Here is a 21,524-nt window from a genome sequence, read left to right on the forward strand (position 1 = left end):
GAGGGGGGGGGCGCAGTTTGGCTTCTTTGCCCTGGGCACTGAGTGTCCTTGTCCCAGCACTAACTGAAGGTACTTATACTGCAAAAATAGAAATGTAAACATAATATGCATTCTGTTCCATTGCATTATCTAAAAATGGCACCATACTGCTTGGTTTTGCCCAAGCCAATATAAAACTACAATACCCAAGATATGATATTTGAGGTTGGAGAATTCACAATATACACCACCTCCTTTAAATATATTCAAAAAAAATATAAAGATGCAATTGGAGTTTGAAGGTGCAAATAATCAATTAGAAATCAACATTACGAAAATAGATAAATGTTATTGTACAAACTTTTAAGATAAACAATATTATGTATAAAAAAAGCATGCTGAGCTCAATGGTCACAATACAAAAGAATGGTTGCCTCTACATGTTTCACCGCTATTGTGGCTTCTTCTGGAGATTTTGTAGGACCTTATTATATTTATCACTAAAAACAAAACACAATTTAAAATGTATTTTGTTTTGTTTTTAGTTATAAATATATTAAGGTCCTACAAAAGCTCCATAAGAAGCCATGATAGTGGTGAAATATGTAGCGGCAACCATTCTTTTGTATTGTGACCATTGAGCTCAGTATGCTCTTTTTTTATACATAATATTGTTTATCTTAAAAGTTTGTACAATAAAATGTATCTACTTTCATAATATTGATTTCTAAATGATTATTTGTACCTTCAAACTCCAATTGTATCTTTGTAATTTTTTTTGATTACACTACCCAAGAGTCCACTGGATAAAAGGGAGTGGCAGTATCTGTAGCTTTTCTTTTTTTTACAGCAGCAGCAGCAGTGTTTGTGCGATCTTCCATTAAGAACAGCAATAATGTCCCTACATCCAACACTTTCCAAAACTATTACAAAAAAATAACGTTTCATTGAAATCATTATGCAATTCTATATTGCCATCTGATTCTATATGTATATGTACAATATTTCACAAGTGTACAGGTGAAGAAACATTAACAGACTTTAGGCCCTTACAATATATGTACATATGTACTGCATATATATATATATAAATAGATACCGTTGCATGATGTTTCATTATTTAGCTTTAGTGGAACAAAGAAAAGATGCTGTCATTATAAAAAACAAAAAAAACGACCCCCCCCCCACCAAAGAAACAGTTGAAGGTATAAAAAGAAGGCACCTCTACAGAAAGAACTCTGCAAAGCTCTGACACCTTCTAGTAGTGTTAAAGCTTGCCTATCCTTTCCTCTCTTTATAGATCAAATAATATTTGCCGTATGAATCAGTGGCAAGTGCATCTGACATATTGACTTCAGTTTGCCTATTTGACACAGTTAAGGTTAGCGTTGCACCGATACCGATGTAACCGCCGCCTTTAAACCTGGTTCACATATATGCGAATTGGATGCTTGTTGTATAGCATTTGATTCGCACAACGTGTGAACCTACAGCCTTTTCAATGGAAAACATATGTGTGGGCTGGTCGCAGCACATTTTTAAAAAGAGTCCAGTACAATTTTGAGCATGGTTCAGGTGTGAATTCCATTATCATATACTTTGTGTATACTTGATCTTAAAAAACTGCTATTGATGCATCCCTAGTTAAAGTGACGCTAAGCCTTCATTTTTTTTAATTAAATAAAAAAAGATGTTACACTTCCCTGCTCTGTGCAAGGATTTTGCACGGAGCAGTGGCTTACCTCCTCTTTTTTTTATCCCCCCCATTGGCTCTGTCTTCTCCTCTCTCGTGCAAGTCTCTCTCTTCCCCCTCAGCAAGCCGTGTGCGGAGGGGGCACTCGTGTGGGCATGCTTCCAAACCAGACTGTATGGGGGTTACTAAAACTGCAGTGTGCAAAATCTGGTGAAGCTCTGCATAGAAACCAATGAGCTTCCAGGTTTTATTGTCAAAATTCAGCTGAACAAGCTGACATTAGAAGCTAATCGGCTACCATGCACAGCTGCACCAGGTTCTGAGTGCTTAAGTTTTAGTAAATCCCACTCTGTGTGTCCGTAGACATGCAGTGTGGCGTGGCTACACCCCCTCACTCCTCTTAACAGGCTGTGGTTGAGCCTATGCCCCCAATGCTCTCAGTGTCTTCTGTGAGACTAGGAAGAGGGAGCAGCAGCACTGTAGATGGGACAGCGCTGGATCGTGAGAGGACTCTGGTAAGCGTTTGGAGTGGGGGGGGCTTAGAAGGGGATTACATTTTTATTAATCCTTAGGCCCCTTGCACACATGGCGGTCCACCCAGCGGACTTCGGTTTTCTCAGTGGAGGATCGCTCTGTCAATCCCCACTGAGCAGGGAGATGGCAGGTCCATTTCCGCTCACTGTGCAGACACGGACCTGTCAGAGTCCCACTCTCTTCTATGGGGAAATCAGATGACGGATGGAAAACAGGGTCACCATCCGTCTGGATTTCATGGACACGATCAGATAGCAGCGGGTGTCAGCGGACATGTCACCGATGACATCTGCTGATTCATAGAAGTAAAAGAAGGCTCCGATCAGGTCTGCCTGAAAAACTGACAGTCCGACCTGATCGGAAAGTCTGTGCGAAAGGGCCTTAATGCAGGGAATGCATTAAGGTAAAAAAAATGTAACTTTAAAACCACTTTAAATATTCTCTGACTTTAAAAACAAAATCAGTGCTGTTCAATACAGTGGGCAGTTAACAGAACTTTTCTAGGTGTGTTCAGATTTGTAATTAAAATGATGATCTGCACAATGACATCTCTATACTAATATTAGTACAATAAACTACAATCACCTACTTTGGGTTACTGTGCTCAGCACCTCATCATTGCTCTACTTTATGCCCCGCACACACAAACCGACTTTCCGACAACAAATCCGTGGATTTTTGTTCGAAGGATGTTGGCTCCAACTTGTCTTGCATACACACGGTCACACAAATGTTAGCCAACAATTACGAACGTGGGAACGTGATGACGTACAAGATGTGCGACGAGCTGAGAAAAAGGATGTTCAATAGCCAGTGCGGTTCCTTCTGCTTGATTCCGAGCATGCGTGAACTTTTGTGTGTTGGACTTGTGTACACACGATCGAAAATTCTGACAACTAAGTTGTCGACGCGTTTCACCCCTTTGATGACGCCCTGGAGGAGGAGCGAAATGTGTCAACGTAATATCCGGCTCACATACTAAACCAGTGACGCTGCTTCCTGTTCCCGTATAACGCACGCTTACAGCGGCGAACACGGAAGTCTCTCTGAATGCCTGTTCAATACCTTGATCTTGTGAGTAGCACTGTTATGCGCAATTGATATCCTGTCTCCTCAGTACTTCACCATAGTGTTTTCTTTATTTTTTATGGGTGATTATGAAATCCTGCACCTAGAAGCACTCATCTCATGAACTTTGATCCAGAGTCATCTCTTTCGCTTTCATTGAATCACAGCTTATCAGGTGATAGACTGTATAGCATAAGCTGAAGGATTGCTATTATCTCTGTTTATTGGGACTGTTTTTGTTAATTGACACATATGTGTTTTATTTTAATTTCAATTCCTATTTCATGAATTTATGATACCCACATATGCCTAGCATTTATTTAATAGGTATCTTCTGTGTATGATCCTAGTGTTATTGCACAGTGTTTGCCCATTCACATAGCCAGCGCTGTATCTATTTTGTTTTATCACATCCAAAATTTGTTGTCGGAAAATCCGATCGTGTGTACGGGGTATTAGACTCAGTTCACACCTGAATGTTTTATATCTTGAAGCTCCTAAATGCTCAACATCCAAAATACAATGTATTTTAATGGTGACTGTTCACATATGAGTGCTCAGACACCTATAGCTCAACGGCTGATCTTTCAAAAGCCACATGAGCTACTTTTGAGTTTTTCCCATAGATTAGATTTGGAACACCTGAAAATGCACAAAGCAAGTGCTTTTGTGCATTTTTTTTCTGGTGTTTTTTAGTCTATTATAACTGGTCTCCCCATCTAGTGCTTTTCATTGACTAAAACAAAAATGGCCGAAGCTTGAATACACATGTAAAACACTTGATATGTGCTTCTAAAGCATGCATATGAGTGAAAAAAAATACGCTTGAGGAAGCCTGAAAATTGCTCTGCTCAGATGTGAATACAGCCTTAATGAATATGCATCTACTTGGCCAAATCTGTCATCATATGATTATATGTAATGTTCCAATGGACACATTTAAGGTTGAAGTCTTTAAATATGTATAGACAAGAGGGTATTGTTGCTATACCATTTTTTTCCTAAAAGTTTATAAATAAAAATTTGTAAAAATTACTAAAATCAGATGAAGATGAACATTCCAAGTCCTGTAGAAATAATTAAATCGTCTTTGCTGAAAATAAAATCACTTAGTAGCAAAAGCTACATGCAGCACTTTCCGGGTTTGGTGTTCCTTTTCAAGTTTAAGAAAAAGCTTTGTTATCGTATCCGCCTTCAATTGTAGGAATTTCCAAATCCTTGGCACCTTTCTGGATGCTAGTTGTGCCTTGATATCTTCCAGTACGATGCTTCTCCAGAGCTGGACCCCATTCTTCAGTTGGGGAGCAGATCTTCCGAAAACGCTAAGGAGCAATAGAAGCAGAATATTATGAGTGGAAGAGAGGATAAGGAGAAGGTGAAGAAGGAGGAGAAGGAGAAGGAAATGAAGGATAAGAAGGAGAAAGAGTGAAATGGATTAAAAGGGAAAGGGAAGTAGGACAGGATTCCTTGATTCTGAAAGCTCAACTAAAGATGGAATGGTATTCTGAAAACATTAACTTGAGAACTATAGCACTAACGAAAAATGACTTGCCTGCCAAAGAGATCCATGACCTTTACATATCTTCACAATTGCTAATATGGGTATCCAAATGATGCAGAAAATGATCATACACCATCCCAAGACAACACCCCAGACAGGATATTCAACATCACCATGCTTTGGAGTATCGAAAGTAACCAAGGACCATAATAAAATAGCCTGCGAAGAAACATACGATTTCTTAGTATCCTAAGTGTCATTTGAGTATGTTAATGCAATTATCATAAATGTAACACAGTTAGGCTCGGTTCACACTACCGTGACTTGGGATCCGACTTGTCGGACTTCAAGTCGCCCCAAGTCACTTGACATCAGAAATTGCCTTCAAGTTAATGAGAGCCGTCTTAATGTACGCTACTGAAGTCGCTCTGACTTCAGAAAAGGTTCCTGTACTACTTCAATCCGACTTCTAGGCGACTTGTACCCATTGATTTCAATGGAAGTTGCCTCCAAAGTCGGATCGTGTCTTAACTGAAGCAACAATACAGGAAGGGAAGATGGTTTTCTCAAGCAAACCCCTCCCTCCCCCCTCCCTCCCACAGAGCTGATTGTTGTTTGATTGGCCACTAGAAAGTCGCCTGTCCCGGAGGCGACTTGAAGTCGCCTTGTAAGTCACCCCAAGTTGTCCCAAGTCGCGCTGTGGTGTCGCCCTCAGGTCGTGTCCAGGTCGCCTCGCAAAGTCGCGGGCAGAGTCGCGTTGCCCCTGTGTGAACCGAGACTTAAGTCTCAATATACCTCACACATCCAACATTGCGCAGGAGAAATTTTCTTGTAAGTGTATAAGGGAATAAAATAATACAGGATTTTATTTCTGCAGACAAATAGAGTTAGAGTTAATTTCCTTGTAGAAGAGACACTGTTCAGGAGTATTAAGACCATCATGTATAATTACATATATGGCCAATATGAAAAGGTCAAAAACCAACTGTACCAAAGTGTATCTAAACCCAAAATAACCCCAAATTTTAATAAATTGCAGCTTACTAAACCTTACACATGTTGGCTATTTTTGTTTTTATCTTTTACAATCTGTACTTCATTTTTTTCCTTTAGTTTTACATGGTGATCCACCCAGCAAACACGCTTCGTGTCTTAGGGACATCAGTTAATATTAGATGAAATGGTATTTTGATTCCCTATCGCCAAGCCCTTCCCCCTCCTCACAAACACACACTGTACTTAACCTGAATTAACAGCCCCCTCCATCCTGCCATCTTATTAGCCCTGAGCCAGTGCTGCATCCTTGCAAATTTTTATTTTCTGCTGCCAAAAAAATCCATTTTTGTGCTGGCTGTACCTGAACACTGAGCCCTCATAGACTTGTATGGGGCTGCCCGGAAAGCACAACGGCTCATAGACATACAAGTCCAATAGGGCTCAGTGTGCAGAACTGTCCACTGCTGAAGAGGATTTAACCGCTTGCCGACCGACTCACATCGATATACGTCGGCAGAATGGCACGACTGGGCAAAACAACGTATAGGGTACGATTTCCCCTTAAAGAGCCGCCGGAGGCATGCGCCTGCCACACGGCGGGGGGACCTGATGTGCGTGACTGCCGGGCACAATCCCCGCCGATCCCCCCGTGATCACAGGCACGAGAAACAGCACATGGATGTGTGTATGTAAACACACAAATCCCTGTTTTGTCAGGGGAAAGGATACATATTGTTTGTTCCTACTAAGTAGGAACAACATTATTTCTCCTCCCCCAGTCAGTCCTGTCCCCATACAGTTAGAACACATCCAGGGAACACATATTTAACCCCTTGATCGCCCCCTAGAGTTAACCCCTTCCCTACCAGTGACATTTACACAGTAATCAGTGCATTTTTATAGCTCTGATCACTGTATAAATGGCAATGGTCCCAAAAATGTGTCAAAAGTGTCCGATCTGTCTGCCACAATGTCGCAGTACTGCTAAAAATTGCAGATCACCACCATTACTGGTAAAAAAAAAAAAAAATATATATATATATATATATATATATATATATATATATATATATATATATAAAAATGCCATAAATCTTTCCCATAATTTGCAGACGCTATAATAATTTTTGCGCAAACCAATCAATACACGCTTATTGCATTTTTTTTTACCTAAAATATGTAGAAGAATATATATCGGCCTAAACTGATGAAGAAATTTGTTTTTTAAAAACATTTTTTGGGTGTATTTATTATAGCAAAAAGTTAAAAATATTGTTTTTTTCTTCAAAATTGTCGCTCCTTTTTTGTTTATAGTGCAAAAAATAAAAACCGCAGAGGTGATCAAATACCACCAGAAGAAAGCTCTATTTGTGGGAAAAAAGGATGCAAATTTAGTTTCGGTACAGCATTGCATGACCGCGCATTTGTGAGTTAAAGCGACGCAGTGCCAATTTCTAAAAAGTGCTCTGGACAGGAAGGCGGTAAATTCTTCCAGGGCTGAAGTGGTTAAGTCGGAGTAGACGTAAACATGGAAACACTGCAGATGAGATAGATGATCCGACTTACCATTAGCAGAAGGGGAGTAATAAAAAACCAGCAACTTCTCCACCACAGCCAAAATAGCCAGCTCTTTTTCCCAATCATCATTTCAATGTCTTCAATGAAGCGATTAATCCCTTCACAAGGCACAAGAAGACAATTACTTATAAACACTGTGATAGAATTGTACCCTACTTTCCCACATTATAAATGGCATAGCAGAAATGATATGCAATAGGAGGGTCACAAAGACCATGAACGAAAAAAAAACCCCAACTTTTTGAAGAATAAGTCAGAGCAACCATGGTAGTACAGGCATAACCCACTTTTAAGTACATAATAGGGTTTATTTACTAAAGCTAGAAAGTGCAAAATCAGGCTCACTTCTGCATAGAAACCAATGAGCTTCCAGGTTTTATTACCAAAGCTTAATTGAACAAGCTGGGGTAAGAAGCTCATTGGTTTCTGTGCAGAAGTGAGCCTGATTTTGCACTTTCTATCTTTAGTAAATAAACCTCATTGTGTACTTAAAAGTGGGGTATGCCTGCACAGGAGATTCGCAACATAAATTTGTAGCTTTCAAATCTGCAGAAATCGCATGGTGCAATCATGTCAACATAGATACATATTTAAATATGCCATGAAGAATTGAAAAGGAAGGCCTGAATCACTATTAATAAATTGTTCCTAATAATTGCTTGGTGATATTAGAACATGCCTTACCATAAATCCAGCAAATACCAACAAGTTCAAGAATAGCAGCAATAAGTATTCCCCATCCAGCGCAGAAATAATCAATTAGATCTACCCAATAGATTCCTGCCTGCAAAATGAAAATACAAAGTAAGAGTTACAGATATGAACCTTTGTGAGGCCATGCTGCCTAATGTTTATATACACTTTTACTGAAAAATCGGTATACTGTACATAATAGCTACACAATTAATTTTCTTTTTAAACTATTCAATTTTTAATTATTGAATTATTTTAAATTATTGAAATCTTTACATTCAAATCTGTAGCCAAGGAACGTGGAGCAATAACCCGCGGCCCTCAGACCCCTCCAGCACACAGAGGGAGTGATAGGAAACATTTTGGTCAAAAGTGAGGGCACCCTATACCACCTTTTCAAAAGTTTATACCCATCCTCCTGGAATCTGCTTGAAATGGCCAACTTGTGTGCAAAAAATAGGATATGATCCCTTTGTCTGTTAAGGTCAGAACGAAATCTGATTCCCATTTACTGAGAAACCAGGGTGGTACGTAGCCTTCATGTGGGCATGAGCGCACAATGGAAAAATGTCCAGAAAGTAGTGTTCGAAACTTAGTGATGTACAAATTGAGAACCCAACCTGAGGCACTTACATTTAACTCCGATACCTAAGTCGCTACAAGAAATTTCTCTTAGTTTGTTTAATCAAGTGGCCAGGCTATACCTCAAAAGTGGTAACACACCTATCCCCCCTCGATTGGGCAATGGTTCTCTGTGATCAATTCAATCCAACAAACTGAGGCACTTATGGCGGCTTTAAAAGGAAAGTGGAGCAGTATCTGAAAACACGGTTTTATTGGAATGCTTTCAAATTCTCCAAAGACTACCGCTCTTACATTGCTCAATGGCATCTGTGTTTCACACCAAATGGTATCCTGGTGGGGTTTTTTTCAGTACTCTTGTATGCGGGAGAGGAGGGATGACCACATTTACCCTTGTACTTACTCTTCCTCTTCTCCTGTACCCTCTCTTTTAAACCCTATATCCCCTTCCTTTCTCCATATTTTCTTTTTCTTCTTCCCCCTTTTTAGTTATAAGCGTATTTGTTGTTTTACGTTTGTACAAAAATCCCTGTCCTTCTATGGAATTGATCTACAAATGCTTTTGCTGTGTACTATGTCTCTGAATTTTATTGGGTGCTTTCTGTAACCCTTTGGTTATATTAGTTGTTGATACTTTGAGTTTTTATTGTAAATTTGTTTTTCTTTTCCATCATATGACTGGCGATGTGTTGGTTCTTGACATCTGATCTTATATTTGTGTATTGTATGCTTCTTTGGAAGGACCCAATAAAAAAATGTAAAATGTAAAACAAAAAAAAACAAAAAAAAATATGCAGACAACTATTTTTTTAAAGCTGCCAAAGAAATCCAGTGTCACTTATGCCGCTTACACACAGCCGGACTTCCCGACCAAACTTGTCCGACAGAACAAATCCGTCTGACAATTCGACCGTGTGTGGGCTTCATCGTACCTGCAGCGGACCTTTTCTGTCGAAAATGTGACGGACTTTAGATTTAGAACATGTTTCAAATCTTTCCGATGGACTCAAGTCCGGACGAAAAATCAGTTCGTCTGTATGCTAGTCCGACGGACAAAAACCAATGCTAGGGCAGCTATTGGCTACTGGCTATGAACTTCCTTATTCTAGTCTGGTCATATGTCATTACGGTCTAATCCATCGGACTTTGGTGTGATTGTGTGTAGACAAGTCCGATTCGATGGAAGTCCGTCAAAAAGTCAGTCGAAAAGTCCGACGTGATTAAGTCCGTCGAAAGTCCGGATGTGTGTACACAGCATTACTGGCAATTATGGGAATGGGGGGAATTCTTAACGTTGTTTAAGGTAAAAGGCAGCTGGAAATACATTTTTTTTAATGTAAAGTCTAATTACAGGCATCCCCTGCAACAGGGTTTCGTTTTAGATAATATATTTTTCTGCTAATGGGATACAATGGCTGCTGTTGGACAACACATAGTTCTCCTGAAATGTTACACGTTAAGACTCAGTCTAAGTGATTAAAAAAAAAAAAAAAAAAAGCAGTTTCTTCTATACTTTTCTAAACTTTGCCCACAAGGGGGCACTGTACAACCACATATTGCTAAAATTTTGTTTTCATGTCATGGTGACCATTTATGAAGTAGTGAAAACATTTCACTGCTTCATTCTCTGGCATTCTCAGAAGGGTGTCCGTTTATGAAGCAGTGATCAGCGGTGATCCCGAGGATCACCGCTGATCACAGTCCATAAACAGTTTATGAAACAGTGATAATCGGGGGAGAACATGTTTGAACTTGTTCTCCCGCCGATTATCTCTACACACGGAGAATTCTCATGAATGACACAGTAACGGCCAGTTTATGAAGCGGTGATCTCACCGCTTCACTGGTGATCTGAGTCAAAATTCACACTCCCAGGTTCACCAGCTCAGAGGTGGTGAATCTGGGAGTGAAGAGGAAATCTGGGGGGATCTGAGGGGGAAGGAGGAAGATTTTTAACTTCCTTATGCCTCGTTCAGACCCCCCAACACTGTTAGCATGTCCCCCTGTCATATTTATGTGTATACATATATACATATAATGTGTATATGTATATATATATATAATGTGTGTGTATATACATGTATATATAATGTGTGTGTGTGTATACATATGTATATAATGTAGGGGGACTCATTATTTTATTAACATTAATCGTCCGTGTATTGAGCGGTGATAATTTATCACCGCTTAATAAACTGACATCTCTGTATTTCTGGTGTTGTAATCTCGTAAAGTCTCACGAGATTCCAGTATCAGGGGGTGTTTTCCACTGTTTGAAGCATTTGTAGATCTCTTCACTCCTACGAAGGTGAAGCGATCTACAAAGCTTCATAAACTGGCACACAGAGGAGAAAGATCTTCACTGTGAATGCCGGAGAACGAAGCAGTGAATAGATTTCACTGCTTCATAAACGGACACCAAGATCAGAGATCGTTCTCCTCTGTGTGCCAGTTTATGAAGCTTTATAGATCGCTTCTCCTTTGGAGGAGTGAAGCGATCTACAAACCCTTCAAACAGTGGAGAACACCCCCTGATACTGGAATCTCATGAGACTTTACGAGATTACAGCACCAGAAATTCACTGAAACACAGAGATGTCAGTTTATTAAGCAGTGATACATTATCACTGCTCAGTATAAGGACAGATGGCGTTGTTAACCACTTCAGCCCCGGGTGATTTGGCTGCTGAATGACAATGCTATTTTTTGCGATTCGGCACTGCGTCGCTTTAACTAACAATTGTGCGGCGCTGTACCCAAACAAAATTCACGTCCTTTTTTTCCCACAAATAGAGCTTTCTTTTGGTGGTATTTGATCATCTCTGCGGTTTTTAATTTTTTGCGCTATAAACAAAAAAAGAGCGACCATTTTGAAAAAAACACAATATTTTGTACTTTTTGCTATAATAAATATCCCCAATTTTATTTAAAAAAAGCAAATTTTTTCCTCACTTTAGGCTGATATATATTCTTCTACATATTTTTAGTAATAAAAATCGCAATAAGCGTATATTGATTGGTTTGCGCAAAAGTTATAGCCTCTACAAAATAGGGGATAGATTTATGGCATTTTTATTATTATTTTTTTTTTTTTTTTACTAGTAATGGCGGCGATCTGCAATTTTTATCAGGACTGCGACATTATGGCGGACACATCGGACACTTTTGACACATTTTTGAAACCATTGACAATTATACAGTGATCAGTGCTATAAAAATGCTGTGTAAATGTCACTGGCGGGGAAGGGTTTCACACTGGAGGGCGATCAAGCTGTTAACTGTGTTCCCTGACTGTGTGTTCTAACTGTAGGGGGGAGGGACTGACTATAGGAGATGACAGATCGTGGTTCCTAGCTATTAGGAACTCACAATCTGCCTCTCCTCTCCTCACAGGACAGGGATTTGTGTGTTTACACACACACGTCCCTGTTCTGCCTCCCGTGCCCGCGATCACACGCGACCGCTGGCCACCAGCATCAGCACCCCCATAATGCAGCGGGCACACACGCCTGCTATCCTGCCTAAAGAAGCCAACGTACAGCTATGACAGTTTGTGGGATCAAGCCGACCTGCCACAGTATAATGACGGCGGCTGGTTGGCAAGTGGTTAATGTTAATAAAATAAATAGCCCCCCCTACATTATAGATATAGATATAGATAGATAGATAGATAGATAGATAGATAGATAGATAGATAGATAGATAGATAGATAGATAGATAGATAGATAGATAGATAGATAGATAGATAGATAGATAGATAGATAGATGAGAGAGATATATATATATACACATAAATATGACAGGGGGCATGTTACTGTCTTGGGGGGGGTCTGATCGAGGTATAAGGAAGTTAATAATCTTCCTCTTTCCTCCTCAGATCCCCCAGGATTCTCTCTTCTCTCCCCGATTTTCCACCTCTGAGCTGGTGAATCGTGGAGGGTGAATTCTGACACAGATCGCCGGTGAAGCGCTGAGATCACAGTTTCATAAACTGCCTGTTACTGTGTTCAAACATATTCTCCCCCAATTATCTCTGTTTCATAAACCGTTTATGGACTGTGATCAGTGGTGATCCTCTGGATCACCACTGTTCACTGCTTCCTAAATGGACACCTATATCAGATGTAACATTTTGTTCTCTCATCCTCTAACTACTAGAATTGCGAAAGGTTGAATTTGATAGACCGGTTTCTTTTGTTGCTCTATTAACTATGTGAGTTCATAACATGTCTTTGTTTTGGCAATCGTATGGCAATAAGATCCAATATAAGACAACACCCCACTTTTTCTCGCTGTGTAAATAAAACTTTATCTGCCTATGTATTAATTCTATTACATGTAAGTAAAGGCATCTTCATCCTTGCAGATTCAGCTTGGGGTTTGTAACCTTTTAGCTAAGGTGATTGTAGCCATATTAGTGCAACAGAACAGGTGAGTATTGTCCACGATACTATTTTTTAAAATTTGAACTAACAGTTAAAGCCCCATTCCCTACAACTAAAAAATGATCGCTTTCAGTGGGGCTGTGCCTGCACTTCAAGTGTTAAATGCTCTTTATGGTCTAGGGAAGGGGTCTTTGTGGCCTTTATCCGGCCCTTGAGGCACTATTCTTCCCACTGACACTAACAATGAGGCACTCAAATTCTGAAGGGCAATAAACTGGCCCTTTATTTGAACGTTTGGAGATCCCTGGCCTAGGGGAACAAAATATAAGATTTACTTATCCAATCCTCCACTCCTCCTAGGAGCTAGACCGGTCCCTGCAACTTCTTCTCCACTACACTCCAGCAGTCTAGGATCCTGCCATCATCAAGACCAAATTAGGGTCTATAGCCCTACATTGAATGTGATGATGCTGAGGAACAGTCCACCGTTGGAGCATGGGGGAGCACCATCTGCTAGGGGAGCAGAGGATCAGGTAAGTAACATTGTTTCTACTCTCTCATAGACAAAACAAGCTATTGACCCTTGCAGTGCAGGTACAGCCCCACTGCAAGGGGTAATTTTACATTTTCCAGGAGTTGGAGCTTTAAAGTGGTAGTAAACTTGCAAAAAAAAAAAAAACTTTTCCCTTTGTAAGGCAATGTTATAATGTGCTGGTATGCATTGCATACCAGCACATTATGTGAAACTTATCTTAAAGTGAAGCCCTCCAGCGGTACACTGTCACAGGTAACAGGGCTTCCATCTTCACCCGATCTTCCTTCTAGGTTTACAGGCTCTGGTCCTTTAAACGGCTGGGCCGCGATTATGTTATCCCCGTTTACATCACAGAGCTCTGAAGCAACAGCACAGGTATGCCGCTCCTTCAGAGTGCATGCGCTGGTGACGTCACCATTGGCTACACAAGTTAATATCTCCTAAATGTGCCCTGTGATATTCACAATACCTACAGATAAGCATTATTATTGGCTTACCTGTAGGTAAAACATAAATAAATGGCTTTTACTACCACTTTAAATATTCAGGACAAGCTATTGGGGTATACGTGTAGTTTCTGTGGTCATCGGCAGGGGTCTTTCAGCAGAATAGTGCCATAGTCAACACTCTGGCTTCTGGGAGACTGCCTAAAGTATTTGTAATCTCTAACAATAAATTTCTCATATCTTCTACCTTTTGGTCTTTTAAATATCCCATTGAAAGTGTTTTTTTCTTTACAGCTGTTCAGCCAGTGCAAACAAAAATCATGTTCCTCCATCCAGAAATCTTTTGAGCTGATAACTGGTCCAGCTTGGACCAATCTAAGTGTACATATTCCATACTTGGCCCATTGACGCCACTACTACAATGATCCTCAATGTCTTCTGGGTCCTATGTCCGGCAGCTGTCCTGCTGCATGATAACCAAAAAGGGTCACTTGCTTGACACAGGTGCCATTCAGAGAATGCCTTGCAGTTTTCTCAGTGACTATAATGTCTTCTCTGATAGGACAAGGTGGAGATTGTTACATTACCGCCCTGCCTCTCCACCTCCTCCAAACAGAGAACGCTTCGCATTCAATAAAAAATGCAAGGCATTCTCTATGGTAGCTTGGCTGAGTGGGCATCCTCCTTTTGGTTACTATTTAGCAGGGCAGCTGCTTGGCAGGGGTCCCAGAAGACAGCAAGGAACATTGGAGTAGCAGTGATTACTACAGTGATTTCCATGTTCTGGAAGAATCTCACAGGTATGAGATATGTATACTGGCATTGGTCCAGGCTGGACCCATGTATCGATGCAAATAAGTATATCAAGAATTCAGCTTTAAAGGAGATCTAAATCCAAATTAGATGAAATTGTGTTTGTTTAAAAAGTATTGTAAACAATTGCCATGTTTTTTTCCATGCCATTGTCATATCAACAGGGATTTGCTCCAATGTCAGCTGCACATAATTGCTCTTAACTGGCTTCCTATATGTGACAAAGGTAGATTATGACTGTGCAATGTGTGTTGGCATAAAGTCTTGTACCTAGGACACATCTAATATGATGACAAAGTAAGAACACAACTGAAAGACAGTTGTCATCCCACAATAAACATTATAGCAACAATTACACTTAAACATAAAATATTTCTTACCTGAGTTACGCAGACAAGTCCAAATAAGAAAAACACAATACAGGCTCCTATAGTGATAACACCTCTCATCTTCTTCATCACTGCTGGAAATGCGTCGTGAATGGTGGTTGTAATTGTTTCTGCCATAGGAAACATATACTTTAGGATATTTATCTTAAATTAGCAATTCAATTTCTTTACGAATGGACATTTTTCTCATGAATTGATTTTTCTTATTTTTTGTGCAGTGCTGTATGTTACATATGAACATAATATATGTTATTCACAAGTAAAGCTAGAGTTCAGAACACTAGCACACATAGGGACTAAGAGTATGTTCAGTCTGCAAAGTGAAGGTTCACTTGGGTTCCATTCACACCTGAGCATAGCGATTTACTGGCTTTTTCCTGGCATTTTTTTTATATTTTTGCAGGTTTTTACAAACCTTTTTATAGCATTTTAGAAGCGTATTACAAGAGTTTTACAGCTTCAGGTGTTTTTGTTTAGCTGATAGAAAGCTAGGGGAGGAAAGGGAGAGGAAATTAGGGATGGAAAGCTGCTATTTGAGTAGAAAACGAGCAATAAAACACTCATAAAATGCTCAAGTCAAGCATTTTTATTGAAGTCTATTGGGCTAAAAATGCTTGTAATCTGCCAAAAAGAAGCTCATGTACTTTTTTGAGCGACAGACATTTTGCTGTAGGCGACAGAACGCTCATATGTGAACAGGGGCCAATAAAATTAATGGGATTTGGCTTTTTGAGCATTTTAGAGCTAAAAGCTTTACGCACAAAATCGATCAGGTGGGAACGGACCTTAGTGAATAAGGCGATGATGGGGTTGATTTACTAAAACTGGAGAGTGAAAAATCTCGTACAGCTCTGGATAGAAATCAATCAGCTTCCAGGTTATTTTGTCAAAGCTTAATTAAACAAGCTGAAGTTAGAAGCTGATTGGCTACCATGCACAGCAGCACCAGATTTTGCACTCTCCAGTTTTAGAAAATCGCCCCTCTGCGTTCTCTTTGAATAACCAATTATGTGCAAAGGAACAATTAAGAAATTGTTTATGGAGACCCCATTTACTAAGCTAATATTTATTTTTCAAAGTGAATATGCTTAACACCTTTAGTGAATCCATGCTATTGAAGCAATGTAAGATCACTTTTCTTTTCCAGTCTACACTGATACAAAGCAAGCAATTGAAAATTGGGTTTGTTTCATTTACATTTCAAGCACTATGGTAAAAAGTTGGATGGATGTGGCAGCTCTAATTGTTGGTTCATCTGCAGTTGGCAACTAAAGATATTTATGTAAAATGAACAGTGGAACTAACGGCAGAACTTTTTTTTTACTTTGGATAGAGTAAGGAAGGGTTATAATCCCTGTAATTTTTTTGCCAACCATTTCCCACAGCCAAAACAGGATGTGAGAGGAAATCCCTTCAAATTGAGGAAATCCCATTCCCATTCAAGTGAACTGGGTCATGCCTCAACCACCTTACAACTGAGTGTAATGAACATGATTGTGGCATAGTGATGCAAGCTTTTCAGGGTTAAAATAGGCAGAGAGGAAGTGACATATTTGCTCCCAGCCACCTATCAACCATCATCTGAAAAGCAATCCACCTCAGACCTCATTTCAGAATGGCAGTAAGGGCTGTCACAAGTGGGAACAGGCCCTAATTGCATTTGGGACACTGGTTTAGTCATTTGGTATGACTTTGTATTTATGGCCAGGGTAATACTGGTTTTTACAACCAGACTCAAAAAAGTTACATAATGATATTAATGCATATTGAAAAGCATTGTTTGCAGTGGGGAACTTCCTTTGAAGAACTACATTTATTATTGTAACAGCAAAGCAATAGACTAGAGAAAAGAAAAACTGGAGGAACTGCAGCTAGCTTGGTTTCATTCTAACCTCTCTCAGAAAGTATACACTATAGGGCCAAAGGTCTGTGAACACCTCTGTGAGCACGTTGGACATCTTATCCCAAAACTGTGGGCATTATTATTGAGTCACCCTTCATCTTTGTGGGGTCACCACACTTCTGGGAAGACTTTCCACAGGTTTTTGGAGGGTGTCTATGGCATTTTGTGCCCATTCAACCAAAGGATCATTTGTAGTGTCAGGTACTGATGTTGGGCAAGAAAACCTGGCTTGCAATCATGGTTCCAATTCATCCAATAGGTGTTTAGTAGGGTTGAGGCAAGGGCTGTGTGCACACCACTCAAGTTTCTTTACACCAAACTTGTAAAATCATGTCTTTATGGATATGGTTGTATGCACCTGAATTCAACCATTTGAAGGGATGTTCACATACTTCTAGCCATATAGTATAAGTGGCTAAGGCACATCTCTTCCCATTTCCTACAGTGGAGATGTTGTCCACAGCAATCAGTTAGTTGTTTGCTTTTAATTGCCCTATTGGAACCCTAAAGGCAAAAAAAAAATCTTTTGCCAAAACATCCAGTAATATTTATGCTCAAATTTTCTAAGCCTATGCTATAGCAAACCACACAAATTACAATCTACACAATTTCCCTTAGATCGCCCAACAACTATGTGGTAAAAGGGCCTGCCTGATTGTATAAAGATCGATTGGATAGTTTAGGTAGGGCCTCATAGAATTTGGTTTTGGTCAATTATTTAATTAAATTTAAATTTGTCTTACAGTCAGATTGTAACGTGTAGGGGAAGAACATTGTGATTCTGACTGGTCAGGTTCTGGCTTGACCTATTGTGATTTCAGCATTATATCTCCTGGGTTAAAACAATATAGTGCAAACATTAGACAGTCCTTCAATTACATTGCTTGATGCTTACCTTTCTCATCTGTTAAAGCTAAATGACTGCATGTTTTAACATGACGTACATGTTGGGTAATATTGTTACCTATCAAACCTGATTATTTCTCACAGCATAAAACATACTGTTTGACTCACTAAGGAGGAACACTATACAAATCCGATTATTCAGCTAGGACTATTAACACCTGAGGGATAGAGAAATGTGAAATGTTCCAGCACCAAGGGGCTAAACTTTACCTTGGTTCCTTTACTAAATGCTTGCTGTTGCAACAACATTTCTTCTGAGACACTTGTGTCTTTTAACCACTTCAATACCAGGCACTTAGACACCCTCCTGCCAAGACCAATTTTCAGCTTTCAGCGCTGTCGCAGTTTGAATGACAATTGCGCGGTCATGCTACACTGTACCCAAACTGATTTGTTATCATTTTGTTCCCTACAAATAGAGGTTTCTTTTGGTGGTATTTGATCACCTCTGCGGTTTTTATTTTTTGCTAAACAAATAAAAAAGGACCGAAAATGTTGAAAGAAATAAAAGTTTTGCTTTTGTTTCTGTTAAAAATTTTTTTAAATGAGTACGTTTTCTCTTTCACTGATGGGCACTGATAAGGCGGCACTGACAGGCACTGACGCAGCGGCAACGATGAGGTGGCACCAATGAGCAGGCACTGACGATGGGCACTGATATGCAGCACTGATGGGCACTCATGGGTAGCACTGGGTGGCACTGGTTGGCACTGATGGGCACTGATAGGCGACACTGGGCACTGAAAGGCGGCACTGCTGGGCACTGATGGGCACTGATAGGGTGGTACTGATAGGCGGCACTGATAGGCGGCACTGCTGGGCACTGATAGGCAGAACTGATGGGCACTGATACGTGGCACTGATGGGCACTGATACGCAGCACTGATATGCGGCACTGATAGGCATCCCTGGTGGCACCGGCAGTGGTAGGCATTATAGTGGGCACTGATTGGCAGCTGCCTGGGCACAGATTGGTATTTCCCTGGTGGTCTAGGGGGCATACCTGGTGGTCCATGTGGTGGCCATCCTGTTGGTCCTGGGCGGCTTCCCTGGTGGTCCTGGGTAGGATCGGGGGGGGGGGGGGCTGTGCTGATAACCAATCAGCACAGACCCCCCCCTGTCAGGAGAGCAGCCAATCGGCTCTCCTCTACTCGTGTCTGTCAGATGCGAGTGAGGAAAAGCCGATCACCGGCTCTTCCTACTTACATCGTGATCAGCCGTGATTGGACACGGCTGATCACGTGGTAAAGAGTCTCCGTCAGAGACTCTTTACCTAGATCGTTGTTGCAGGGTGTCAGACTGACACCCCACAACAACGATCACCGCGATGCGCGCCCTCGGGGGCGCGCAGCGGCTCGATATCCTGATCACGTCATATGACGACCGGTCAGGAATGTCAAACCACTTTGCCGCTGTCATTTTGTAATAGGGCGGGCGGCAAGTGGTTAACGAAAATTGATTTTGTTTTTATGTTTCATTTTTGCCATAAATGCATCGATTTCTTTCATTCAGCCTAGGTTCACACTGACAGTGGGAATGAAATCCTGCTCGTTCACTTGAACTTGCAGATTTTAATTACTGCATGTCAGTCCCGACTTCGGGGGCGATTTCAGAGACATTTGTGTGGGTTCCTGCACAGATGTCTATTGAAATCGCACCCGAAGTCACCAAAAGTAGTACAGAAACTAATTTTGGGAAGCGGTGCAGAGCCGCAAATGCAGCGTCGCACCGATTCAGACAGTGCCATTGCTGGCAATGGCCGCCGATTAGGCATGCGATTTGACATGATCAGTTAAACAATGTAGATAAATGAATCCCCCTTACAGGCTATTGTATCCTCCAGAACATCCTACTCAAAGAGGCACTGGGATTTTTAGACTTAAGCTGGCCATAGACGGTTCCTGCTGATCCGGCCGAGATTCGAACTATGTATGGGCAGGCTGAGTTTAACAAGTTCATCAATCGTTCAACTTGGGTACAACCAGCCTGCCAGATCTTACATGCGATTATCGCTAGCTGCTGGTATAGCAGCTAGCAATAATCACTGTATTTTTCTGGCGGGGATAGCTTCCCCCGCCTCTCTATCGGGAGAATACAATGTCTCAGCAGGAGGGATTCCCCTGTCAACATTCTCTGAGTTGATGATGGAATCAAGTGAATTTCTTTACTGCAACCCATGGCAACCCATTACTCACCATGCTGAGGAAGCTCAGATGCCTTCTCTGTTTATATCTATAGATGCAGAGAAGGCATTTAATCAAGTTCACTTGCTGTATTTGAACTGTGCATTGATGAAATTAGCTTTTTCGGGCACTATACTGTCTACTAATACGGCTTTGTATTCTTCCCCCTCTGTGAGGGTCTACTCCTCCAGCTTTGTCTCTAAACTGTTTACAATTTCCAATGGTACAAGGCAAGACCAAAGCCATTCACTCTCACCCTGGTATAACAGGCTTCTGCTTTCATATTCAACCTCATGTTATTAATTTATTTGCAGATGTGGTCATTTTGATGTTATGTAGCTCAACTTTATCATTACCTAATGTCCATCAAGTTCTAACGTCCTTCAGCTCTATTTCATGCTACAAAATGAACTTCTCCAAATCGTTAATTTTAGGCCTAGGTCTTCTTGACCCCACTCGTAAGCGACAAATTTTTTCCTACTCCTGGGCAGATAAAGGAATCCCTTACTTGAGGATAACTTTAATGTCACAGTCAGCCTATTTAGTCGAGGTCAGTTATAAGCCGTAAATTGGCTAAAGAAACACAGCAATACTCCCAATGCTAACTCTCTTGGCTGGTCAGACTTGCTACATTCAAAATAATGCTACTATTGCAAATGTAATATGTCTTTAGAACCCTATCCATCCCAGTGCACTCCTCTCACCTGTGTTCCCTTACCTCCATCCTCGAAAAAAATATTTTGCAGAAAAGAGCTTGCTGTTCATACACCCATCTCATTAAACACAAAAAGGCTGGTGGAATAGGCTTTGTGAATATTTCAGACTACTTGGTCGCAGACAACCTATGCTTGGATATGCAGTGCAAGGGCCTGCCTAGTTACATCCAATTTGAAAGTATTTAGGTTTGACCTCATATTATACACTTTTAGTAAATCTAAAGGAAAATTGTACAAAAAAATTGTATAATGTGTAGCCAGCTTTAGCCATACCTTGAACCTTTAATTTGCTACTACTAGCCAGTTTATGGAAACTGGTTAACATAACCTCCTTCCCCAACACGGTTAAAGAGGTTGTATACCCGCACATGGAAAAAATAACACCCCAAAAAAAAAACCCTGTAAGGCAAAGGCATAATAAGCTAGTATGCACCGCATACTAGCTCATTATGAAATATTCATCTTAGAACGAGGTCCCTGTATCGCATCCCGGACCACGCCGAGGGAGCTGACAATTTTCCCTCAGCATTTCTTCCGGGTTCGCGGCTCCGGTGCTGTGAGTGGCCGGAGCTGCAATTACTTCACTCCCGCGCATGCGTGCGGGAGTATTCATTCCGGCAAGG

General features: G+C 40.7%; 1 protein-coding gene across 1 annotated transcript in view; it reads right to left on the bottom strand.

The window, feature by feature from the left end:
- Positions 1-1,738: 1,738 nt before the first annotated feature.
- The window catches only part of LOC141107999 (sodium- and chloride-dependent neutral and basic amino acid transporter B(0+)-like), a 56,765-nt gene continuing 36,979 nt past the window's right edge, over positions 1,739-21,524 (bottom strand). The window contains exons 10-14 of the mRNA XM_073599143.1: positions 15,185-15,303; positions 8,034-8,133; positions 7,338-7,447; positions 4,827-4,994; positions 1,739-4,596 (exon numbers count right to left, since the gene is read on the bottom strand). Coding sequence (XP_073455244.1) covers positions 4,438-4,596; positions 4,827-4,994; positions 7,338-7,447; positions 8,034-8,133; positions 15,185-15,303 — 656 coding nt within the window. The 3' untranslated portion in view covers positions 1,739-4,437. The remainder of the gene's footprint in view (positions 4,597-4,826; positions 4,995-7,337; positions 7,448-8,033; positions 8,134-15,184; positions 15,304-21,524) is intronic.

This window comes from Aquarana catesbeiana, linkage group LG09 (assembly GCF_042186555.1).
Source record: "Aquarana catesbeiana isolate 2022-GZ linkage group LG09, ASM4218655v1, whole genome shotgun sequence".
Lineage (NCBI taxonomy): Eukaryota > Metazoa > Chordata > Amphibia > Anura > Ranidae > Aquarana > Aquarana catesbeiana.